This window comes from Neurospora hispaniola (assembly GCF_033458365.1).
Source record: "Neurospora hispaniola strain FGSC 10403 chromosome Unknown B0T23scaffold_5, whole genome shotgun sequence".
NCBI lineage: Eukaryota > Fungi > Ascomycota > Sordariomycetes > Sordariales > Sordariaceae > Neurospora > Neurospora hispaniola.
This window is the reverse complement of record NW_026944410.1, coordinates 1,984,922-2,007,993: the sequence shown is the minus strand read 5'-3', so window position 1 is coordinate 2,007,993 and position 23,072 is coordinate 1,984,922. Positions and strand designations below refer to the sequence as shown.

Genomic DNA, 23,072 nt, shown 5'->3' with positions numbered 1-23,072 from the left:
GATGAAAAGATAATAAACATGTGATACAAGGTTTTGATTCAAACAGTGCCGGTGTGTATTTCGTCACAACAACGACTTGGTCGTGATCCAAATGTATTTATTTCCTCATCATTGGTGTAGTACCAAGTCTACGCATCTAATTCCCCCTCAAACTCCATACTGTGAAACCGCTCATGAGCAGATAATGCAAATAAAGGAATGAAGTGGTTGCATAGTGGACAACTAATACCATCACCACCATCACTGTCACCATTGACACCCATACCCTCGGCGTCTCTGAGGTCGTCGTAGTCCAGATCATCATCATCTTCTTCTTCTGCGGCTTCTTCTTCATCATCGTGATTCCACACATTGTCTGGTGAATCATCCCAGACTTCGTCGTCGTCTTCGATGTGAAAGTAATGGTTGGTTGACATTATTGGACCCAAGTGGTTCGTGTCGCGGTCGGCTTGTGCTTGTGTTTGCTCGTGGATGTTGGAGACGGAATGTTGTTGTTGATGGTTAGTGGTGCTGGGGTCCCCATTGTCGTTATCGTTGTCCTCCGCCGACCCTCTTGCTTTTCCGTTGGAGGATTCATAGCTTGTATCACTCATGTCCAAGTTCAAGTCCGGGTCCTGGCTTAGGTCTTCTGCATCCAAATTATCCAGAGATTCAGCTTCAGTTTCAGGTTGGGTTCCGGTGTTGTCGGCGTGCTCATGTTCGGGATCGTAAACGGTGAATTCTCTCGCCCTTATAAACATGTTTTTGATATCCTTTCCTGCTCCGCTGCCGCCGCCACCGGTTGTGGGATCAATCGAGTCCATGTTCGTCACGCAGACGTTTAGCAACCCGATGCTATACCCCTTTTCCCCTTTTCTCGGGTTAAGCGGGTTAAGTTCGCGAAACATCGGTAGCAATGTCTCGGCGACAAGTCTCTGGATAATCTCGTCGTCACCATGGGCGTTACCGTGACTGTTACTGCCTGCAATGGTAAAGACGTAGCCAGGCAGACCCTGACTTTTCGAGACCCTCCCATAGCCATACCCTCTCCCCTCTCTCGGGTCCGTCCTCGGTCTCGTTGTCAACCGTAGCGTCTTAGGCCTCGCTAGCCACCTCTTTTTGTCGTCGTCCATCAGATCCGTCTTCATTCTCTTTAATAATGACCCAGTGATCTTCACCAGTTCCCGCCGGACTTGCTCGATGGTGACCAAAGGACAAGAGAAATAAGTATCTTCGATGCTGATTTGCGTGGGGAGCAAGCGAGCGGGTTTGACGGGGGAGGAGTCGTGGCCATGGAGGAGGGAGAAGATGTGTTTGCCGATTCCTGTTCCTGTACCTGAGGAGGAAGAAAGTGAAGAGAGGAGGGAGTCGAGTTTTGATGGTGATAGGCCGGGACAGGAGAGGAGGTCGTCGACGGTGATTTCTTTGGGGTTTGGGGGTGAAGATGAGCCAGGCTTGGACTGGGAAATGAAATAGTCCGAGAGAGCAGCGGCCGTTTTCCCTCCGATCCCGGGTACTTTTCTCAGTTGGTGACTGCCCATGAATCTTTGAACAGTTTCTTCGCCGTCGTCGGGCCCGAAAGACAAGAGGGTCGTCTGGTTCCGGGGTTTGTTCACGTTACCGACCAACTTGGCGAGAAGTTTGTTCGTGGATATCCCGCAGGCGGTGGTGTACCCTTCTTCTTCGATTTTTAGACGGAGGTGAAGAGCCAAGTGAGAGGCAAGGAGGAGTTTCGTTCTCAACAACCCAGCCTGTCCATCTCCATATCCCCCAGTCCCAGACCCCTCAAGACCAACATTTTCCCTCCCATAAACTTGCCCAGCAAACACCCTCGCATCAAACGCAAACCCCTTCTCCGGATCCTTATTGTCTAAACAAAACCACGAGTGCTCCAAGTCATGGCGGTTCAGCAGTTCAACATTATACTCAACCATATCACTTACATCCAACCAGACTTCATCCAGACCCAGTCTTTCGACTCTGTCATTCCACGAGTACGAGCGCAATAGGGCGTAAAGACGCTTGGAGACGTCCCGAAAGGGAGTCAAGTCTTCGCCGTCGACGATGACCAGGTCCGAGCAGATGGCTAGGGCGGAGGCGATGGACATGAGCTTCTTGACGCCGAGACGGCGCGCGGGGTAGTTGCATGTTGCTAGCAGGGACTTTTGGCGGATACCGAGGGGGAGGGATTTGAGAGAGGGGGTTTTGTTTTCGTAGACCTTGGAGGGGAGTTAGTAAGTAAGGTGGTTAGGGGAGGTGTACATCAGGTTGGGGTGTTTTAGTTGAAGAACTGAAGGCTTCTTTGTTTACACCATGGGTCTGAAGCGAATAGGGGAGGGTGTGTGTGAGTGGGTAGGTGGAATTCAAAACCTACTTACCTGGGCGTAGAAGCAATCGAGATCCTACAGACGAAGATTCACACAGACAGACAGACAGTCAGACCAGTTCTTGCACCACATTGTGTCTACAATTGAATGATGCATAAAGAATAGTAGGGAAGGATGCTGTACAAAATGGAGGATGATTCGATCATGGTGCTTGATTTTCGACTTTTTCCTAGGATGATCCATCGCGGGTACTGTAAGCCGCATCACGAGGACGCGGTGATGCTTTTCACGTCTTGCGATGATGGGTCCGTCTCTCCCCCAGTCTGTCCCATGTCTTCTTCTCCAGTCCTCTGCTGTTTTGTGGGGAGGTGGCCGGGCTTGCTTGCTAGGGTCCGGTAGCAGTTGGGCTAAACACGATGTGAATGCACCGTGAGTTGGTGTTTCGAAAAGTTGTGTTGAGTTGTGGTTGGTGGTCTTGCGTTTTGGCGCCGTTTTGGAGGTTGCAATGGGTCGAGACGGGATGTGACAACTGTAAAGAGTGGAGATTGTGGAACGCTAAGCGTTGTGCTCCACTCGTCATTTTGGGCTTATTGCAATTGGCTCCCGGTACGCCTTGCCGCACAGACCAATCCCGAACGCCCTAGCGGCTCAATTGTGATGGTGTCCATAGGTGTAGGGTTACCACAGAGCGCCGATGGGATGGAATGGGATGGACGGCACTGAGAACCCATGGTACGGGCGGGTGAGAGGATGGTTTTTGACTGAGATTGCCGGCCGTGACAGCGAATGACAGCGACCACGGCGCTTAGTTGCAAGGCAGCCCCGAAGGAAGCTGGTCCCGGTCACTGTGATGATCATCGGCCTCTGTAGCGTGAATTAGGCGATCCATCAGCCCAAAATGGGAGGAACCCTCACCCCAAATGGGAAAGTCCAATCTTGAGTCCAGTGCACTCGCCAGCATGCCGATTGATGACGACGGGAAGAGGAATGGGCAAGAGCAGTCCACGATGGAGTTGGAGAGATGGAGGTGTGGAAAGTAAGATCGGTGCCAATCTCCCCCTTCCTTCCACTCTTGGTAGAGGTAGAGGTAGTCTCCCAAGGCTGCTGTCTCCTCCTCCCTCTTCAACCTCATCTCGCCTCCTCTTTTCAATCCCGTTCCCGGACAGTTTCCATCCGATTCATATCATTGTGTAGGTAGTTAGAGCGAGGTAGGAATTGGAAACGACACACCTCACTACACTACACAATGTCGTCCTCAGTCTAGATCGCTCGCCCGCCCGCCCAGTCCCTTCTTCCTCCTCCTCCTCCACCCACACACGCCCGGCTGCTGCATCTTGCATGAGGCTGCTTCCCTAGGTTGAATACCTACCTCAAGGTTACAGTCACGATATTTCCACTTTTGGCGGCACTTCGACCTCATCGCCCGCCTGAGCCAAGACTGCAGACTTTTTGAATCCCAGTCCATCCAGGGCAGGATTGAAGACTTTTCCCCGCCAGAGCCAATTCAATTTAGTTACAATCACTCTTTCGCTTTCCCTCCCTCTCTTTCTCTTTGCTACTGCAATTTCTTCTCTCTCTCTCTCTCTGGCCCGTTCACTCCCTACATATTGTAAGACTGACCGGACCATCTCGATTTGATTGCAATTTTGCTTGCTTGCGCAAAGTGGAAGGTTCAGTTCTTTGCTGGACGTGCGCTGTTTGTGTGTTTTTGTGCAAAGACACTAACAAAGTCAAATCTTGTAGCAGCGTTACCACGGGAACCTTCACAACAAGGCAACAAATATCCACATACACACTGACAGTTTTCAAACAAGTCACGCAATCTCTACCTTTGCACTTGATCTTGGCCAATTTACAAGTTCGGACGGAAAGCTCAAACTTTCCTCGTCGTCTACGCTACTTCCGTCACCATTATCGCTTCTCTTACAACCCGCCGCGGCCTTGGCTAAGCTCGGGCTTGGAGATCAAGGCATCACCATTGATCCTCCTCCTCGCCACTTACATCACTCCACACGCAAAAGAATTTTGGAATATTCTTCACCATATCCGACGACGACGACTACAATCAAGTTACTATCATCAATCTTTCACCACACCGTCGATTCTTTTACAAGCCACTGCCGACGCCCACTGCAACTGTACACCACCGATATCGAGGACAACGTGCTGGCTCATGTTCTTCCCCCTTGCTTCGGACTTGGAAACAGACTAACCTCGGCCCGGCTTCCCAACGGCCAATGGCTACGAGATGGCATCCACTCCTTCGAACCGACACAAGCTTACGCCCGCCAGCTCTCCCTTCGTCACCAGGACTTCTAGGTCCCCAGGTCCTCAACGGTCTCGTGCCATCAATGAGACCTGCTTGTCCCTCAGGCGTGTCATAGGCACCACTTGCTCCTCGCCGACCGGCTTCGATTCCGTCCACTCCTCTTTCGCCTACATTGCTGGCGGAGCTGTTGTAGTGGTTGACGTATCCGGCGAGCATTATTCCCAACGCTTTTACCGAGCCCGTCCCTCGGCAGTCCCCGTCTTTGCCCTTTCACCCGTCTCCCACACTACCGCGGCGAATGCCAATCCGACACCGAAAGCCAATGACAGTAGGAACAGGACTACCGCTTCACAGAGGGAATTGGCTTATCAGACAGCCGACTCTTCACAGACTTGGACAAGTCGCGAGCGCATAAAGGCTGCCACTTGCCTTGGCCTCAGTCGGGATGGACGATACCTGGCTGTGGGTGAAACGGGCTATGCCCCTCGCGTCCTTATCTTCAACCTCCAAGATGCCTCTTCCGATACGCCATTGGTGTCCATCAGTGAACATGCATTTGGAGTCAAGGCCGTAACATGGTCACCAGACACAAAGTTTTTGGCTTCTCTGGGCGCTGCCAACGATGGGTTCCTTTACATATGGAAGGTTGACACGAGAACTGGCGCCGCCAGGCTCTTTCAACAAAACCGCTGTACCTCTCACGTCAAGGGTATGGTCTGGATGGGCAACAATTTGATCACATTGGGTGTCCGTCACATCAAGGTTTGGAGGGTTGAAGAACCTCCGCCGCCTGTCTCTCCGATGAAGGCCAAATTTTCCCAACAGGAGGTGGCCTGTTCAGCCGCCCAGCTGGCCCAGAAACCATTGCCTGGCCGAAATATTCTGTTGGGTTCCATGCTGGACGCCACGTTCAGCTGCGCTCTTGCACTTGATGAAAATAGAGCCATCATCTGCTCAGAAACGGGCAGTATCTGTCTCTTGGATGACACCAACAAGCAAATGAAACTAACACGACTACTGGATCTGAACTTCCACGTTAGCTGCATATCGATGAGGAATGAAACGCTCTACATCGGCGGGAAGGATGGTCAGCTATCAACCCTCGCACTCGATGGTGTCTTGGAAGGCACCCCTGACCCCACAATTCACAATCCTCATACGTCTGACGGCCTTGTCGCCCTGGGATTCCTCGCCGACAACTTCGTCACGATTGACAGCCGCCGAACGATCAACATTTGGAGTCCTGATCATATTCCGGCCGTATCATCCGACGACCCGCACCACATTCCAATTCCTGGCGCCGGCGACATTGTTGGAATACAAGAGCTTCCTGGGTTAAACGGCGCGGACTCATGCTTCGTCACCTGGTCTGCCTCTGGAAGGATCAATATGTGGAACCTGGACGGCCTGATCAAGTTAACACTTGATGTTCCCGTGGACCAGGTGGAGAACAACACCGATGGCGAGCAACCGGCCAATCAGCTAGTGGTGGTGAGAGCCACGAACGATGGGAGTCTCTTTGTTGTGGGAGACAAGCTTGGCGTTCTTCGCATCATTGACGCCTCTACGAGAGTTTGTTTACTCGAAACGAAGGCACATTCCTCCGATTGCCAGGATATTGCCATCTTCGAGGACGAGTCAAGGCTCCTTATCGCATCATGCGGCAGAGACCGCACAGCTCAATTGTTTCACCGAACATCCTCCGGTGCATTTGATCACTTTCAAACGCTGGAATTTAGCGCCAAGGTCGTCCAGGTTTTGATACCCTCCCGCGACAAAGTCCTCACTTGCTCGCTGGACCGTACCCTTCAGGTACACGATCTGGTTACGAAAGAGAGTGACCCTGATGTCATGGCAGCCATTTCTTCAAGGGTTATTACGCTACGGGCTTCGCCATCCTCAATGGTGGTAACACCTCTTGGAAAGTCAATCTTTGTATCACTTTTGGATCGCTCAGTTTGTCATTTTGACTACAACAATGGACGGCTCTTGAACTCGTTCAAATGCCACGATGAAGGAGGGTCCGAGACCGTTGTTTTGGAGTCACTAAAGTATGGCCAAACCGGGGGGACATGGGCTTCTTGCTTGGCATTTCCAACACAGACAAATCTATCCGGGTATACGACGCTCACTCTGGGACCTTCATGGGCCGTGAATGGGGTCACACGGAAGCCATCAACGGTGTGGTCATGGTCGAGGGCGGGCAGGTTGGTAGAAAGATTATCAGTGTCGGAGAGGATGGGACTATCATGGTTTGGGGACTGGATATACAGTTTCCAGTGACTGGTTCCAGGAACCGCGATCCTTCGCCTGACAAGACCGCCAGCTCAAGGGCCAACCACCCGTCTGCACACAGTCGACCGCCACTCAGGAGGGTGTTATCAAAGGCTGAGCTAGCCGAGTTTCAACGACCATCTTCATCCCATGCCGGCAGCAGCAGACAGCGCCGTCTCTCACCCAGTCGAGCACAACCCCGTCGTTCCTCTCAACAACACGCAGCGACTTCCACCGCACGCACACCAGTAACATCGGGGAAGCGGGTAAGCCCCGACGGTACCGGATCAATTCGAATCAAACGCAATGCCCTACGTCGGACATCTTCAGGAGCAGGCAGCAGATCCGAAAGCCCGCCTTCCGAGGACAACGGCATATACCGTCGTTGCGCATCCCCCCCGCTTATCAACGGTGACGTGACACGCGCAGCCTCCACCGTCCGCTCGTCCGCCCGCAAGAAGACCAGTCAGTCAAACCTCCGAAGCAATACCGCCCCTAGTACATCGGCAGGGCCCAGCAGCGCCAACGGCCACGGCTTTGGTTCCCTCAGCGCAGCCACCGAGCAGACTTGCCGCCAACTACGAGCCTACCGCAAAAAGCTGGCAAGCTCGGACGCTATTAGCGGCGACATCTTGGCCGAACTCGATGCCGAACTGCGACTTACCGCGGCCGCCCTCGGCGAGCGGGCGATCCGCAGCCGGAGCAGGAGGCCTCATTTGCAGAACCACCACAGCTACTGCAGCCACGGCAGCGATCGTGAACGTGGTCACGGTCATCACGACAGAGAGAAGGCGCTCAGCGAAAGCATGCTCACCAACCTGCTGGACCAGTATAGTGAACGGTTGGTCAGCATGTTGGATGAGAAGCTGAGGATAAGGCTGCTGAGCGAGGAAGAGAGGGAGGCGTTGATGAGTGCAAGGCAGAGTCAGCGGCCGACGACGTCTGGAGGAGGGTCGACGAGCTCAGGGGCGTCGGGGGTTACGGAGGGGAGGAGTGGGAGCAGCTCGATCGGGAGCACGATCATGTGCATCGATGGAGATGGGATGATGATGATGCAGGAAGAGGAGGACGGTGGGGAGGCGGACGGGGAGACCGAATGTGACGGAGAGGGAGGGGCAGACACTGAGGCGGAGGATTTTTGCGGTGATGAAAGAGGGAGGGAGAGTGGTGGGTTGAATGAGAGGATGATGGGGTTGGATTTACATTGCTAGGCAAATGGAAGAAAGCAAAAGAGGAACCAGGAAAGGATCAGAAACAAAAAACAACCAAAGTGGACAAGATACCCCTTCTGAACAATATTTCCTTTTCTTATCACGACTTCAAGAACAGTAACACAACCTACCCATTTGTGCGAGCCACGCACTTCTCTTTTTGTCAAACACTTTTTTTTTGTATCAACAGATTGGAGAGAATCATCGACTGCAATATGCATTGGAGTGGCATTGTGCATTATCTGGGAGATTAGAAGGCGGGCGGTAGATGGGGGTTAAGGCGGACCGGGGAAAGAAGGAGTGATGGATTGAAGTGCTCTATAATTCACTCGAGGCGTTATAGGTAGTTAATTAGGTTGGATGGAACATTTGACCCGCTCATCACGATTGGTTTCATCTTCCTGTTCGTACAGCCACCCATCATTCACCAATCTCTAAGCTCAAAAATGACCTCCATACCACCCCATGTGCTATGCTAACCTGTTTATATGCCATGTGATGCCATGAGTCGCCATTCTACATAGAACCATGCTACGTTATGCCATTAATTGCCCTTTTAGCCATCCACCCATCCAATCCCCCTTCTTTTTCACTCTTGAAAGACCTGTTGGGTATCAACCACCACCCCTCCCCCCCCCTCCCCCCCCCTCCCCGCCCGATTTTTTTTTTCTTTTCCTTAGAGACATCCCACCACACACTCAGTTGCGCATAGCGCAAAGCAGTTCTCCCTCTCTCAAGCCAGCCAGTCAGCCAGTTTAAGGTTTCAACTGTATGACGGGACACAAGAATGTAATCATACCCACCCCCTAAAGCCCTAAGGACGTCGTGCAGAAGATCCATGCCGTTGCCGTTGCTGTTGACCCTGCCGTTGCCGCTGTCGCTGGACGACAGCCGCATACGACGACGACGACGAGGATGTCGCGGATGAGAGTACCTAAGCCCCAGTCCTTGATACCCGTGCTGCATGAGCTGGTGGACCATGTGAGTTCATGACACTTTCTCCTGTGCTGCCTTCTTCTTCTAGTCCGTCAACACCACTACCAAGAACAGCTCGACCGTTGCTCTCAGGCTGCTGCTGCTGCTGCTGCTGCTGCTGCTGCTGATGATGATGATGATGAGGATGATAATGATAATGATGGCCCTGCCTCAACGACTCCTCCGTGACTTCCTCGACAACTGATAGCTCATGCGTTTCATAGGCCTTGACCTCCTCCTTCTCCTTGTGGAGCTCATGCTCATGCTCATGCTTCGTATCCTTCTTCTTCTCATCTCTCGGCCTTTCATTCTGTCCCTCAGGATCCGTCTCGTGTTGTCGGAGATGATGGTTAATCTCGCTCTTGCTCTTACTCGTACGGCGGCTTTTGGACAACATCTGATCTCTCAATCTCTTCCAATCAGCCTTCCAGTTCTCGATGCTCCGGACCAGTTCTGGATCAGCGGCCTCGACGGGCGGGAGGAATTCGTTGACGAGGGTCTCGATGGCGCGAAGTTCGAGACGGAGGTGCTTGAGTTCGGATTCTTGGTAGGAGACTTCGTCTTCTCTGTTTTGCATTTGCAGGCTGTCGTCAGTTTGTTCTGTGGGTCAAAAGGGATGGATGAATGAGGCTTACAGATCGAGAACTTCCTTCTCTAGTTCGAGGATGCGAGAGGCGGCCGCTTCGGCTCTCTCTACTAGAAGGGCGTGGACGTGCTATCGTTTGGCGTGTGGAGTTAGTATTTGTACATAAATGAGTAGGGAGGGATCTTGAGTGTGAGAGGGACTTACATTTGATTCCTCTCTCCTCGTCTCTAGGCTTTTCAGGACTGCCTCCAGCTGAGCAGCTAGCTTCTCAGATTCGGCCGCGATGCGCTCTGTTTCAGCACCCCGTCGCTTTACTGCCTCCACTTCCACTGCAGCAACAGACACTGATGCAGTACCAGCGCCAACAGAAGGTGTAATCTCAGCAGCTTCCGCCAGCTTCAAATGAACTTTCGATGAAGGCGACGGTGAGTGCGCCCGTGACTCAGGCGGTGAAGGCTCTGATCCCGAAAAATTCTTAGCTAACCAACCTGGGGCAGTAGCAGCAGCTGCTGCTGCTGACGACTCAAAGGCACGAATGTCCTTTAGAGGCGAGTGAAGTTGCTCCTCCCCCTCCTCCTTGTCTCCCTCTCCACCGCTCTCGCTTTCACCTCCATTTTCCTCTGGTCTTGGAGAAGAAGCCTGTGAACGTCTTGACCTCCTCGCTGATGGCCTAACAGGCCGTTTCGTCACCCTCAAACCACCAGTAACACCCGCAGCACCCGCAGGACCATCACCACTGTCAATACCCCTAAGTCCGGTCCCTGTTCCCTTCCCGTTGAGGACAGCTTCCATCTCATCCACCTTGGCGTGCAACTCGCTGATACTGACATCGCTAAGAACACCATGGCTCGTAACCGTCGGTTCCTTGGCCTCCTGCAAATGGTGAATTAAATCCGTCAACCGTTCCACAAGCACATCTTTGCTGTCCTGTGTGAGCTTGTCGTCTTCTGCCTTGTTAGCAGCAGCAGTGTCCGCCCGTACTCGCGGGTACTGCTTGTGCTGGTCGTCATCATCGCTTAACTCGTCATCGGCGTGAAAAGAGAGGGTGTTGTCGTTGTCGTCATCCTTTACCGCAAGGTGATGAACCGTACCACGGCTGTCGTTGACGTGAGTGAAGAAGGAGTTGCCGGAGCCGGAGCCGTAACCGTAACCGGAACCGGGATGGGAGCCGGCGATGCTGGCAAAGCTGGGGGCCCGAGACGATGAGCGGACGGCCTGGAGAGGGGCGGAGAATTGCCTACGGAACGGAGAGAGTGGTGAAGAGGGTCCTAAGCCTAGGCCTCCGACGAGGTGATAGAGCGTCGAAGCTGCTGGTGGCGGTAGGTGATGGGATGAGGGTGAGGGTGAGGGCGAGCGGCTGCCGTGCTGGTGGAGAGCATAGCGGTTTCGTCCGCTTTGAGGATGATTGGGTGGTGTCTGAGGATGTGAGATGAGTTGTCGTTCTTCAAGGTTACTTGAGGAGCCTTGTGGGGGGGAGCCGAAGCCTAGGGGGGATTGTAGTCCTCTGGGAGAGGTTTGTGTGGTGGCACGTACCGGACTACCTGAGGTTGTTGTTGTTAGACTTGGCAACGGGGGGTGAGATGGGGATTTGATCGAATGAAGGTCCGAGTCTAGGTCTGAATCCGGGTCTGCATAGTTTGGTGCCGCAGACCGTCGGTGGTTTTGTTCATCATCATCGGGCATCGCGATGGCTGATGGTCCTCATGCCACCAATGAGATGTAAACAAAGAGTCGTATCAGACAGATGTCAACAAGTCATCGATCAGTGCTAACAACAGTGAAGGTATCGGCGATGGTTTTGTATCATTTCAGTATCCCCAACTTTCCGCCCTGTTTGGCTTCCTCTTTACAGACTGGAATTTCCGGTTTGATATCGTTGCTGAAGCCCAAAGCAGATCAACAAGATGTCTTGGCAGTTCTACAGGCTCCTCTGCTCCGTCGGCGTAGTGGAGCAGTTCAGCCGTCGTGTCGCTGCGCCGTTGGGTGCCAGCTACTGTACCGGTTGATTGTATGTTGTGGGCGATTTCTTTATTTGCTGGATCATCTATTCAGGAGAGTTTATGCAAGAGACAACTGAAGGCCACCAGACAAGAGAGGGGCTTTGTACGCTGAGGTTGTTGGTTGTTATTTCAGTGTTATCAGTCGAAATTGTTATGTATTGGCGAGGTTTCCCTTCCGTTGCTAGTGTACCTCTACAGGCAGTCACAAACAAAGTCCGAGCTCCTACTGCGTAGACTAGGTACGTACTTAGTTCCCCGGACAGCCGATCTCCAGTCTCCGGACGGTGAGCCCCACAAGGTGGGTGGAAAGCCCCCGGACTCCGGGCCAGATGAGCTCGGCGAGTCATGGACAAAGCACGACAAGGAACACGGGCGCACAGCCAGTGGAAAACAAGAGCCCGACGGTTGCCGAAAGTGTGTTTTTTTTGTTTGTTGTTTTGGGCGCAAAAGAAAAAGAACCGAAAGAGCGGACGAATCAGAGTCGTCCGAGATGCCCCGCCATGAGTGTCTCACTTCAAGAGTTCAAGGAGCTTCACTAGTACCTATAGAGAGTGCTCTCACCATTGAGAGCTTCTATGAGAAAGAACAGTTACGCTTCGATATTTCTGCTCGGTGCTTTGTTTATTTACTTTTTCTAGTTCGTCTGAAACCTCAAAGCACGCTGAGCATGACGTCAAGTGGAGGTTGACGGTGTATCCGTTTGTCAGAGCTCCTGTTTTCGTGATACGGGAGTGACCTATAAATGCGATAATGCGAGTGGACTGTATCTTTAAACTTTTTATAGGTATATGAAACGGTATTTGATGTGTTTTTGAACTCTCCATCACAAGTTCAACTCGTCTCTCGGCTTCTCAATTATTACCACAATGGGCCTGCTTACCAAGGACCCAAAACTATTATAGTATCACGCTCAAAGCTCTTGACAGCTTTGAATCCAAGGAGACCTGAGTTCGCAACATCAAGGTGTCCGCGTGTCGGTGGCTGACTGTCGGAATCTGAAGGTCACCTAGAAGCTCTTCCATGTCTCCCCCATGTCACATCAGCTCCTCACTGTGTTTTATGTTTACTGTCTGCTTGAATGTGGAGGTAAGCTATGCACACTACCAACCTCGAGCCGACTGCCACCGCAACGTAACCAGACTATAGAGGCTCATCAAACTCAGAGGGATGCTCATGCTTGACGATCCCCCCTTTGGGTTCCTTGGCAGAGGTTGGTGTTGGAGGTGACTGTTTGAGGTTGCTGTATCCGGTATTTCTCCGCCTCATTCGGTCTGCCCCCAGGAAATCCAATGAGAAGCGCGGGATATCAAGAACAGGGGACAGAGCACGAATGCAATGGCACCTTGACTCGAGGGTGCCGTACGATACTGGCGAGAGGCAGTTGCAAAAGAGCCGAAAAAAAAAAAGAAGCGAGCCATGCTGCTGTGCTCTGCTTGTGGACGGGAGGGACGGGAGTGGTGTGCATGAGGATGAGATGCATCTCGATTCCCTTGTCGGTTGTTAGGACAGAGTCACTGTGCAAGGCACGCTGCGGTAGCTTGCAGTAACAGCCGGGACAGGTACTGAAGGCACTGGGTGGATATCTTGTGCCCGTCTGACACTCATCCGATCCATGGCTCGGGAACCCCGCCAATGGTGACTAAGGTGGACTGAGTGTGTTTCCCGTCCCCCGGCTCCATGGAGCCCTTGTTAGGTAGTGCGGTGACTAAGAACCTAAGCTGAGGCACATGGGCAACCACTGCCTGACTCTCTCTCTCTCCATGTCTCCATTCCCGTCCCTATAACCCGGGTGCCAACCTACCTACCTAAACATTTTCCTGCGCTTTTGTTTTTTCCTCCTTTCTTCTCGAGGTGTTGTATTTCTCTCTCTTTCTTCATAGAGGGGGCTGTTTTGACTTGCGCGTGAATTTGGCGACAAACCTCCAAGACGCCAAAGCCAGCAGGAGGATATTGTTTCCCATACCGCCAACACTATAACCACTAACAAATCCACTTGCGTCATTGTCGCCGGATTCCGCTTGCCTCGGTTGTGTTGCGCCCGACTGCCCGGCTTGAGGTGTCCTACAGGGAGCACTACCAGAACCCTACCTAGCTGCCGATACCTGGCGCCCATCACTGCCTACGCGGTCTTGTCCGGTACCTCGAGATAACCGAACCTCCGCTGTTACCCATCAAGCCGTCAACACCGCACCAGACACCGTGCAGTTCCCGCAGCAAAAGTCCATTGGACAGCCGACTCCCGTCCCTCTGACAACCAGTCACTCCAGTCAGTCAGTCAGTCAGTCTTCTTCAACCACCTACACAGACAGTACCGTAGCCAACCCTCCTCAATAAAGACCGCCCTGATCGAGAATACCCAATTGCGGTCCGACTCATCCGGAACGACAAGCAACGCCAGTTCCCTTTCTGCATGGTGCACGGCAGCCGGCCTGCACTCCAGCACTCCACAGCTCTCTACGGCATCAATTGGCGACAGCGATAGCGGCCAAGGCCCGTAGCCACCAGCCAACATGTCGTGGAAAATGAGCGAGAAGCTCATGGACACCATCCGGCACTATGCGAGCTTTCCTGCCACCGGCGTCAGCTTGCGCCAGATGGTCCAGTTTGGCGAGAAGCCTTCTACTGGTAAGGGGGGGAGAGAAGACACTTGGTCCGTCCACAAAGCGTCTTGCTAACCTGCGCCGCCATACATCCAGGAACCCTCTTCCGCGCCTCCCAATTCCTTGCTGAAGAGCTCCCCATCCGTCTCGCCCACAGAGTCCAGGAGCTTGATAACCTTCCAGATGGCCTTAACGAGATGCCTTCGGTCAAGAAGGTCCAGGCCTGGTATGCCCAATCGTTCGAGGTGCGCACACTCACTCTCCTCTTCTCTCTCCCCCCTGTCCCACCATGTTAGTGAATATCTAACGGGTCAACTGTAGGAAATCACACAACTGCCACGGCCACACCTACCAAAAGATGTCAGGGAGCGCTTGATGAGGCCGTCGAGAAGCGGAAAACACGCCTATCTACCAGAGGCGACACCAAACCCCAGCATAGAGGAAGGCCAGTACGCCTCACACAATGGAGCAAGCTACGCAAGCGGACTCAACCACAAAAAGTTCTCGGCCTCAAGGAGATACTTCGCTATGGTCGATGACACAGGGGATTGGCCTCCCGACCTACACCTTTACAACCAGAAATTTGCACAGACTCTGCACAAGATCAAGAGGCGGCACGACAGTGTCGTCACCACCATGGCCCAGGGCATCCTTGAATACAAGCGCAAAAGGCAACGCATGCAGATCGACCACAACATCCAGTCTTTCCTCGACCGCTTCTACATGTCGCGCATAGGCATAAGAATGCTGATTGGGCAGCACATCGCCTTGACGGACCAGAACCACTATCGCGATCCCTCATATGTCGGTATTATCTGCACCAAGACGTATGTCAAGGACCTCGCCCAGGAGGCCATTGAGAACGCCCGGTTTGTTTGCGAGGATCACTACGGTCTCTTTGAGGCTCCCAAGATCCAGCTAGTCTGCAACCCTAACCTCAACTTCATGTATGTGCCAGGGCATCTGTCGCACATGCTCTTTGAGACCCTCAAGAACTCGCTGCGCGCCGTCGTCGAGACCCACGGCCAGGACAAGCAGGAATTCCCCGTCACCAAGGTCATTGTTGCTGAGGGCAAGGAAGACATCACCATCAAGATCTCGGATGAAGGAGGCGGTATTCCCCGTAGCGCTATCCCGCTTGTTTGGACCTACATGTACACCACCGTCGATCGCACACCCAACCTGGATCCCGACTTCGACAAGAGCGACTTTAAGGCCCCCATGGCCGGTTTCGGCTACGGACTTCCTATCTCGCGCTTGTATGCGAGATACTTTGGTGGCGACCTTAAGTTGATCAGCATGGAAGGGTGAGTAGCCCGGGCTGCTTCTTGAGGCGTTGTGTATGCTAACAGCCCGGGATAATTAGATACGGAACCGATGTCTACCTGCACCTCAACAGGTTGTCAAGTTCGTCAGAACCTCTGCAATAGCAACCAGCAGTCATGAGGGGTAGCGGAAGAACAGGAACCGCATCCCAAGGATTGACGCTGCCATCGTCACTGAGATACATGAAAAAACGGCTTAAGGACCTCGAGGTCTCGGAACGCAAGCAGGTTGGCGACACCGAAGCCACAGTTCATCCTCTTCCACCTCAGCCCGTGCCTTCGTCGGCGGTCGCCTCGGGAACCGGAGTAAGAACCAAAGACAGCGCTCTTTAGAGGAAAACAAAAAAAAAATAGTGTTAATGCCTTGTCTTTTGCTGCAGGTGGGAAGGACGGCGGGGCTCGGATCTGGATTTGGTCGGCTTTTCCTCGTTTTGTCAACTCTGTCGTTCGGCTGGTTCGGCTTTTCGGTTACTCGAAGCGGTTGAGGGACTTAGCCACGTACCCACCGGATAGACAAATAATGTACGAAAGCTTACGAAACGAACTCACAAACACGGATGAACGAACCGGTTCAAAAGAACACATAGCAACATAAACGCAACGACATACAACGACAAACAGATACGCATGAAAGCATGGGAATTGGCGCTGTTCACATCGGGAAGACAGGTGGGCGGTTTTCACAACGCAAGGGGGTGGGGCGAAGGGTGAAAGGGGGAGAAGAATCTACCCTCTGCGGTTACATGTCATTCAAATAGGGCGCCCCGAAAGGAGAGGGATGGTCAACGATGGGAAAGGAAAGAAGAAGAGGTGTGCGGGGTACTACGAGAAGCTAGTACGATGGACGACCACCTACGAGCCTACCTACATACGCAGCGAAGAAAGGGGCAACAAGGGGGTCAGGCCGTCACACGGAGAGACGGAGAGATGAATGACAATAAATATCCTTTTTACACACTTCCCTTGCTTCCTTCTTCTCATCGCAACTGCGTCTTGTCGATAAAAGGAGATATCCAAGTTATACGTATGGTATCAATATTCGAGTACACGTAATGTACAAAAGCATTGTATATGTTTATCATGTCACAGTAGTGGGAATTGGTCAAAGTTGTACGTATCTTGGTGTGTATAAAATGGCTGAACTACACAACGACTGGGGGGAGGTCATTTAAATCGATTCTACAGAATATTGATGGTTTTCATAGCAAAATAGATATTTTTGTTGTAGATCTAGGTATGATGAGAATTGGTTTCAGGACAAGACAACAAGGACATGCCACACTCCTCTCCTCCTCTTTCTCTCCTTTCTTATATACAGTATCGTACCGTGTCATGCCAGTTGACGCTTCTTGACCTCGCAACCATGTACACACGCTATACATCTCGCCTTGTTAATCCCATCTTCGTTTTCTCTTTACACTACTTAGGTATCTTTCTTCAACAACGCAACGCAACGCTTGCGTATCAAATCCAATTTTGATTTCACATTCACTTTGTGAATTGATCATCTAGTCAACCCTGGTATCTCAACTTGGACTAAGCCTTGTACAACAAATCCAAAAACCCTCTCGCCAGATCCACCACCACGCTCTTGTTCGGCAAACTGCCCGCAACACCATACAACGCCGCCGTATCCCCAGCAGCTTTTTGTTTACCCGTCTTTCCTGAGGTACCCATCTTGAGCGCCTCCACCTGCCGTACCCTCTCTTTTTCGCGTTCCTCTTCGACCACACCTTCCAAATCCTGTGCCAGCCTTTCCCAATTCTTGGCCACCGGCGCCGTCACTGCTACGTGAATAGCGGGCGGGTTCTGTAGCGCGTTCAAGTGCCAGCCGCGCGAGGACATGCCGTCGGCAATGTCGTAGATGTTGAGGTCCCCCCGGGCTTGGAAGGCCAAGACGGACACGAGGGGGTTACCGAGGATTTCGAGTTCTTGCTGCAAGGTGGGGTGGGAGCGAATATGTTCGGCGAGTTTCTTGGTGGCGCCCACGATTTGCGTGCAGGATTTCAGGTAGCCTTCTTCTCCGACAGACATGAGGGAGGCCCAGCAGGCGGCGATGAGAGCGCCGGGGCGGGAGCCGGCGATACCCGGGGAGGCGTAGACGCCTCCGGACCAGGAAGGGTCGACAAAGTACTGGTAACTCCGTAACTCGGCGGTGCGGTAGAGGACGGTGGAGTTACCCTTGGGGGCAAACCCGTATTTGTGCGTGTCGCAGGAGATGGAGGTGACGCCCTTGAGGCGGAAATCGAACGGTTGCGAGTCGAAGCCGGCTTTGTCGAGGAAAGGAACGAGGAAGGAACCTAGGCAGCAGTCGACGTGGAGCGGGATCTTCTTGCGAAGGGCAAGTTTGGAGAGGGTGGAAATGTCGTCGATGATGCCGTGCGGGAAGTTGGGGGCCGAGCCGACTAGCATGATGGTGTTGCGGTTGATCAGGCGGGCCACGCGCTTGGTGTCGACTTGGTAGGTGGGCGCAGGGCAGGCGACAAGGTGGAGTTTGATCTTGAAGTATTCAGCTGCTTTGCGGAAGGCGGTATGGGCGGTTTCGGGGATGATCATCTCCGGCTCCGTCACGCCGCGCTCGTGGTAGGCCTTTTGGCGCGCCGAGAGGATGGCCATGAGGATGGACTCGGTGCCGCCCGAGGTGGAGACGCCGGCGGCTCCGGGGGGAGCGTTGAAGAGGGAGAGCACCATGGCGACGACTTCGGCTTCCATCTTGCGCACGCCCGGGAAGACGTCCGGGTGGATCGGGTTGGCAACGGTAAACTTGCCGTAGGCCTCCGTCTGCAGCTTGAGAAGCTCGTCCTCGCCCGAGTAGACGGCACCCGAGACGTAGCCGTCCTCCCACCGCGTATGATCCATGGTGGCGAGCGCTTCGAGCTCCTTACGGACAGCCTCCTCGGTCCAGCCCTCCTTGGGTAGTGACAGGTAGCGAGTTTGCCCAGCGGGAATCATCTTGGCTTGCATCTTGGTGAGGGCATCGTCGATTTGGGCGCGCACTTTGGTGCGCACGCCGGGTAGGCGGAGGAAGTAACCATAGAGAATGCGGCGAGCGTCAGTGAAGAGCTCGAACAGGGTGCCGAAAAGACCGCGGCCTTTGAGCTTCCACAGAGCGCGGCGGGTCCAGCGGAGAAGGAAGAGGAAGAAGACGATGTTGCGGATTCTGTGGTCACATTACTGTTGTTAGTCGGGTGTATATAAGTAGTCAAAGATGTGTATGATGGTGTGGTTTGGTTCCCGTGTAAGTCGATGAGTATGCGACTCCCTGCAATACACCCACATGTAATTTGCGATCTGGCCGAGGTTACAAAGCGCACCGCCTTTGCTGCATGGGAAATCCAAAAGATGACGGCCGTCGTATTACCCATACAGACTGTTGTTATGAGCATATGGTAGAAAGGAATACGAGACTCACAAGTCCACATTGAGGTTCAACACCTGCATCGGATTCCTCGGTCTCGACCTCTTGACGCTGTCAATGCTCTGCCGGAGGCTGACAGGCATGCGTGAAGTGCCTGGCATCTTTGCTGTTCAATGAGCAAGAGATTGCTAACTTGGACAGGTAGAAAAGGGAGTATCGATGTTGTTGTTATGGTGATGCAGTGACCCGAGAGGCCCTTGAAAGAAGGAAGACGGGAAAGAAGAGAACCAAGTGGGGTGGAAACCTGGGATACCTATATTACTTATTCATGAAGTGGCCTACCCACCCCCGGCCTCTTAAGTCTAGTGGACGCGTGTGAGCTGTTTAGTGCTTGCATTAAGAGCCTGGCAGTTCATTTAGCGCCTTGCGGGGGAAGTTAGGTTATGTAACCGCAGTCAACCGAGGGACCTGAATTGAGAAAGGAAGCTCGGCGTGGGCGCGTGGCAGCCCAGCGTGGCGATTGCAACCATTCAAACAGCAAACAGCCTCGTGTTGATGATGTTTTCCCGCTCACTCGTTCACTGCGACTCCGTCCGCGGATCCCGTTCGGTTCCAGGTTTTGTAGTAGCAGGACTTCCGGGGAAGCCGGCATCACTAGTCTGGTCTAGCAGTGCCAACCATCCATTCATCCAGATGTTCTGCTACCGAGGGAAACTCTGAGAAGGAAACTAAACAGAAGCCAAGAGAGTTTGGGTACTCGCCATTTACCATAGGGAATCAATGGCTCGAGACATCGAGGTACTTTTTTCCCCACCGTTCCCTTGCCGTTATCCGAACACATGGAAGTCGAAATATCGATTAAATCACACAATCACATGCACGAAGGACTCACCACCACACCACACCAACAATGGCCTTCTGACGTAGCACCTTGATGGCTCTCCTCGGTAGCAGGTGGTAAAAGTCATCCTTAGTATATAAAACACTGAATGAGCCAAACTACAACATCAAATCACCGTTTCATCGTGCTACCAAACTGTAGTGTACGTAGCAGTAAGTAGTATTCTCGCCCAAACATAACCGCCGTTTCATTTGCCTCCCCCTCCAGGCTTTCAAACCTCCGCTTCCCTACTCCCTCCTAAATCTGGTATTACGTTTACGTCGTTCTTCTCATCTTTATATCCATATTCGTTCCGTAGGTTTCCCTTCCACACCATGGCTTGCTTGCCTCTATCTGCCTCCTCCTCATCCACCCTGCTTAGGAGGAGAGGTTACTAGTTATATGTTGTCCAAATTTCCCGGTGAGCAAATAGCAGAAACATTGTCTCCTCAAACGCCCCCGACCCATCCTGTTCCAATTGGCATGTGCTTGCTATGATGAAGGAGCTCCTCCTCCCCTTCTCCAAGTAAGAAACGCTCTTTGTGTTCCATACCTCCCCTCCTGAGCCCGTATACGCCGTCGGGTTATTTTGTGTGCTGTAGGAGGTGGTGGTGATGGTGGTAATGCTGGTGCTGGTAAATCATTAAGCAAATTCTCCTCCCCTTTCGAACGCCGTTCCTGCAAAGTGGCAGCCGACCGTATTCCAAGAGGACAGTCGGCAATACGCACCCTTTCCTTGTCCATAGAATGCCCCATAAGGTTCACAATTCGTTGTTTTCAGCTTTTCGAAATCGTCGTTCAACGAGGTTGGTTATTCGGTTCGGTTCGGTTCGGTTCGGTACGTGCATGTTCATGGTATCCAAGAAGCTGAATGTGCCTTCTTGTCGCCTGCTATCCTCCATCCATCCCTTGACCTCTGCCTGCCTTCTCATGAGTCCTGATACGCGGCCTTCCACTGAGCGAACCTCTGCGACTCGGTCTCACAAGTATCCTCGCCAGCTTCACCGCAAGCATAGAGGCGCACCGCAAGGTCTCCCTCCTTGTACTCCTGCCCACCCTTCTCCTTACTGTATGAGTTCAAGATGCGCTGGGGCACAAGAGCGAGCTTGGCGAGAATGGTGGGATGCCACTGGACAATGTGTTCCTGTTGTCTCACGTGTTAGCATATTGTCCGTTTTCGCGAGAGCTTGGCCCAACTTACCAAGGCATGCTGCTCCGCCTTCTGAAAGTTATAAGTCCTGTAGATGGGATCAAACCAAGTCTCGAGGAAAAACTTGGCCCACTCGCCATTCTTCACCACGAAGCTGCTCGAAGACAGGCCATCCTTGTCCTGCGTCAATACGAAATCAACATCGTGTCCCTTGAGGTGGCTGAACGTCTTGATGATGCTGTCGGGCGGCACAACGGGGTGGTCCTTGATCATCAGCTCCTCCAGCCTCGATGGCTTCATGACGTGCTCCTCGATCTTCAGCAGCGGGTTCATAATGAAGGCGTTCTGGTCGAGGTACCAGATGTACGACGCATCGGGGAACTTGGTCATGGCATGTCGGACGGCGGGGAGGGTGGCCCACGAGACGGGTGCGCCGTGGAGGTCGTAGTCGGAGGATTTGACGAAGAAGGTGCCGTAGCCTGAATCGGGTCGTGATGATGGTAAGTAAGCTGAGGTCAGGATAGAGACAGCGGGAGCATGCATCTGTCTTCGCATGTCGCTCCCCTTGGCGCAGATTGGGCGGGAATTGATGAACACATACCATGCTTCTCGGCATATTTTAGCCTGTTTTCCTTGACCATATCCATATACCCCTTTCCATACTTGCCCTCGTTGAACACTGTAACTATCACCACCGGCGGATTGCCCGACGGCTTGTGGTACGCCGGTGGCGCATGTCGACTACGGCCGCCTCGTTGGAATAGCCACAGTAGCGTCAGGAATGCCAGGCCGGTAAGGACAATGGTTTTCAAACGCTTGCCTCGTATTGTCGGAAGAGCGGACGTCCGGGGCCGAAAAGGCGGCGGGTTCGAAGATTTTCGTGGAGGGTATGCGAAATGCATCGCGGGCAGGTTTGCGACGAGGAACAGACGAGTCCAGACCCTGAAACTATGGTGTCGTAGTACGCGCGGCGCGGCGTCGTCAGCTTCGGCAGAAGATTCCACCCTCGCAGGGACAGAGGGAAAGAGAGCGGTTTGGCGGGCGGTGGGAAGAGGCGACCAAGTGGAAGCTTCCGTCCGCAGAAAGAGGAGTAGGGGGAAAAAAAGATCGACGCCGAAAAGGTCAAACTAGGGGTTCGGCCGTTGGTGATGCGCGCGCGCCTGTTCGCGACGGTCTAACCAGCTTGATTGGGACAAATCGCCCAAACAGGACTTTTGGCTCAACAAGCCTCACACTATCAGCCGAGGTTTGGTTGTCGTCGGCCGGACTTGTTTGAGTAATACTTGTAGATACTGTTGACCAAGGCGGGTACGTCAAGGAGTATCAATCTAGATCGGATCGAATCGTGGCTGGTACTCTTTTTTTTTTTTTGTCTTATAACGAACCAACATGCTAAAACGGACGGGAGTGAACCAGGTCGGCGTGATAGCGTCCGTTCGGTTGGTCGCGGCTTTTTAATGAGAATATCTATTTGTACGGACCAAAAAGTCTATTTGTACGGACCCCCACTTCTTTTTCCCATACACAACCCTAACCCTGGCGAATCTCAACCGACCCGCACCCATCTAGCACGTACCGAACCCGCCAAGCTCCCAGATTTCAACCCATTACACCCATCTAGGGGTTACACTAGCCACCCTCGTATTGCACTAGCTACCCAACTAGTCTAACTTAACAATTATTCTAGTATATACTTTATTGTATTGCTTCCTCTACCAAACTACATATTATTACCCTTATTACCCCCAATCAATCCACCACCCCGCGTATTACTAAATACTACTAAAGTAAATAAAGCGCTTACATCTGGTTGACGGTACGGATTAATATATTACTTTTCAATACATTTCCCTAGTTAACTGTAATATAAATGGCCGATATAGCGATTCCCCAGCCGACGGATGTATACAATTGTGGCGCTCCCGACCCGACCGACCCTATATCTACCCAGCCGCCCAATTGCGATAGTAATAGCGAATCTAACAAGAGCCTTCTATTCTATAAAGTATTTACGATTTAATACAATTATTTTAATAAGGTTGCTAAAGCGGTAAAGGATTGGAGTAAGGAGTACGGTTATTAACTTATTAAGACGAGAATTAGTAATACCCGTAATTGAGAGTTTGGACCGATTAGAG

General features: G+C 52.6%; 7 protein-coding genes across 7 annotated transcripts; 2 read left to right on the top strand and 5 right to left on the bottom strand.

The window, feature by feature from the left end:
• Positions 1–128: 128 nt before the first annotated feature.
• Positions 129–2,549, bottom strand: B0T23DRAFT_319336 (uncharacterized protein; the record flags this gene model as incomplete). The annotated part of the gene is made up of 3 exons (XM_062835120.1): positions 129–2,198; positions 2,358–2,381; positions 2,406–2,549. The coding sequence occupies 3 exons, from the start codon at positions 2,547–2,549 to the stop codon at positions 129–131; spliced, it is 2,238 nt and encodes a 745-aa protein (XP_062691807.1).
• A 2,005-nt stretch (positions 2,550–4,554) lies between these two features.
• B0T23DRAFT_443644 (WD40-repeat-containing domain protein) lies at positions 4,555–8,444 on the top strand (the record flags this gene model as incomplete). Its single annotated transcript, XM_062840871.1, has 2 exons — positions 4,555–6,535; positions 6,628–8,444. 2 exons carry the CDS (start codon positions 4,555–4,557, stop codon positions 8,058–8,060), a joined length of 3,414 nt encoding a protein of 1,137 aa, XP_062691806.1. The 3' UTR covers positions 8,061–8,444.
• A 462-nt stretch (positions 8,445–8,906) lies between these two features.
• Positions 8,907–11,558, bottom strand: B0T23DRAFT_165847 (uncharacterized protein). The gene is made up of 3 exons (XM_062832812.1): positions 9,826–11,558; positions 9,671–9,750; positions 8,907–9,619 (listed from the first exon to the last, which is right to left on the bottom strand). Exons 1-3 carry the CDS (start codon positions 11,302–11,304, stop codon positions 8,995–8,997), a joined length of 2,184 nt encoding a protein of 727 aa, XP_062691805.1. The 5' UTR covers positions 11,305–11,558; the 3' UTR covers positions 8,907–8,994.
• A 1,812-nt stretch (positions 11,559–13,370) lies between these two features.
• B0T23DRAFT_165740 (uncharacterized protein) lies at positions 13,371–13,933 on the bottom strand. Its single transcript, XM_062832810.1, has one exon. The coding sequence runs from the start codon at positions 13,732–13,734 to the stop codon at positions 13,423–13,425; it is 312 nt and encodes a 103-aa protein (XP_062691804.1). The 5' UTR covers positions 13,735–13,933; the 3' UTR covers positions 13,371–13,422.
• B0T23DRAFT_165748 (mitochondrial branched-chain alpha-ketoacid dehydrogenase kinase-domain-containing protein) lies at positions 13,934–16,019 on the top strand. Its single transcript, XM_062832811.1, has 4 exons — positions 13,934–14,246; positions 14,318–14,466; positions 14,543–15,528; positions 15,588–16,019. The coding sequence occupies exons 1-4, from the start codon at positions 14,132–14,134 to the stop codon at positions 15,649–15,651; spliced, it is 1,314 nt and encodes a 437-aa protein (XP_062691803.1). The 5' UTR covers positions 13,934–14,131; the 3' UTR covers positions 15,652–16,019.
• A 720-nt stretch (positions 16,020–16,739) lies between these two features.
• On the bottom strand, positions 16,740–19,458 carry B0T23DRAFT_382139 (putative sphingosine-1-phosphate lyase). Its single transcript, XM_062837311.1, has 2 exons — positions 18,959–19,458; positions 16,740–18,706 (listed from the first exon to the last, which is right to left on the bottom strand). Exons 1-2 carry the CDS (start codon positions 19,063–19,065, stop codon positions 17,083–17,085), a joined length of 1,731 nt encoding a protein of 576 aa, XP_062691802.1. The 5' UTR covers positions 19,066–19,458; the 3' UTR covers positions 16,740–17,082.
• A 1,142-nt stretch (positions 19,459–20,600) lies between these two features.
• Positions 20,601–22,336, bottom strand: B0T23DRAFT_360144 (galactosyl transferase GMA12/MNN10 family-domain-containing protein). The gene is made up of 3 exons (XM_062836250.1): positions 21,536–22,336; positions 20,986–21,413; positions 20,601–20,928 (listed from the first exon to the last, which is right to left on the bottom strand). The coding sequence occupies exons 1-3, from the start codon at positions 21,834–21,836 to the stop codon at positions 20,713–20,715; spliced, it is 945 nt and encodes a 314-aa protein (XP_062691801.1). The 5' UTR covers positions 21,837–22,336; the 3' UTR covers positions 20,601–20,712.
• Positions 22,337–23,072: the final 736 nt, after the last annotated feature.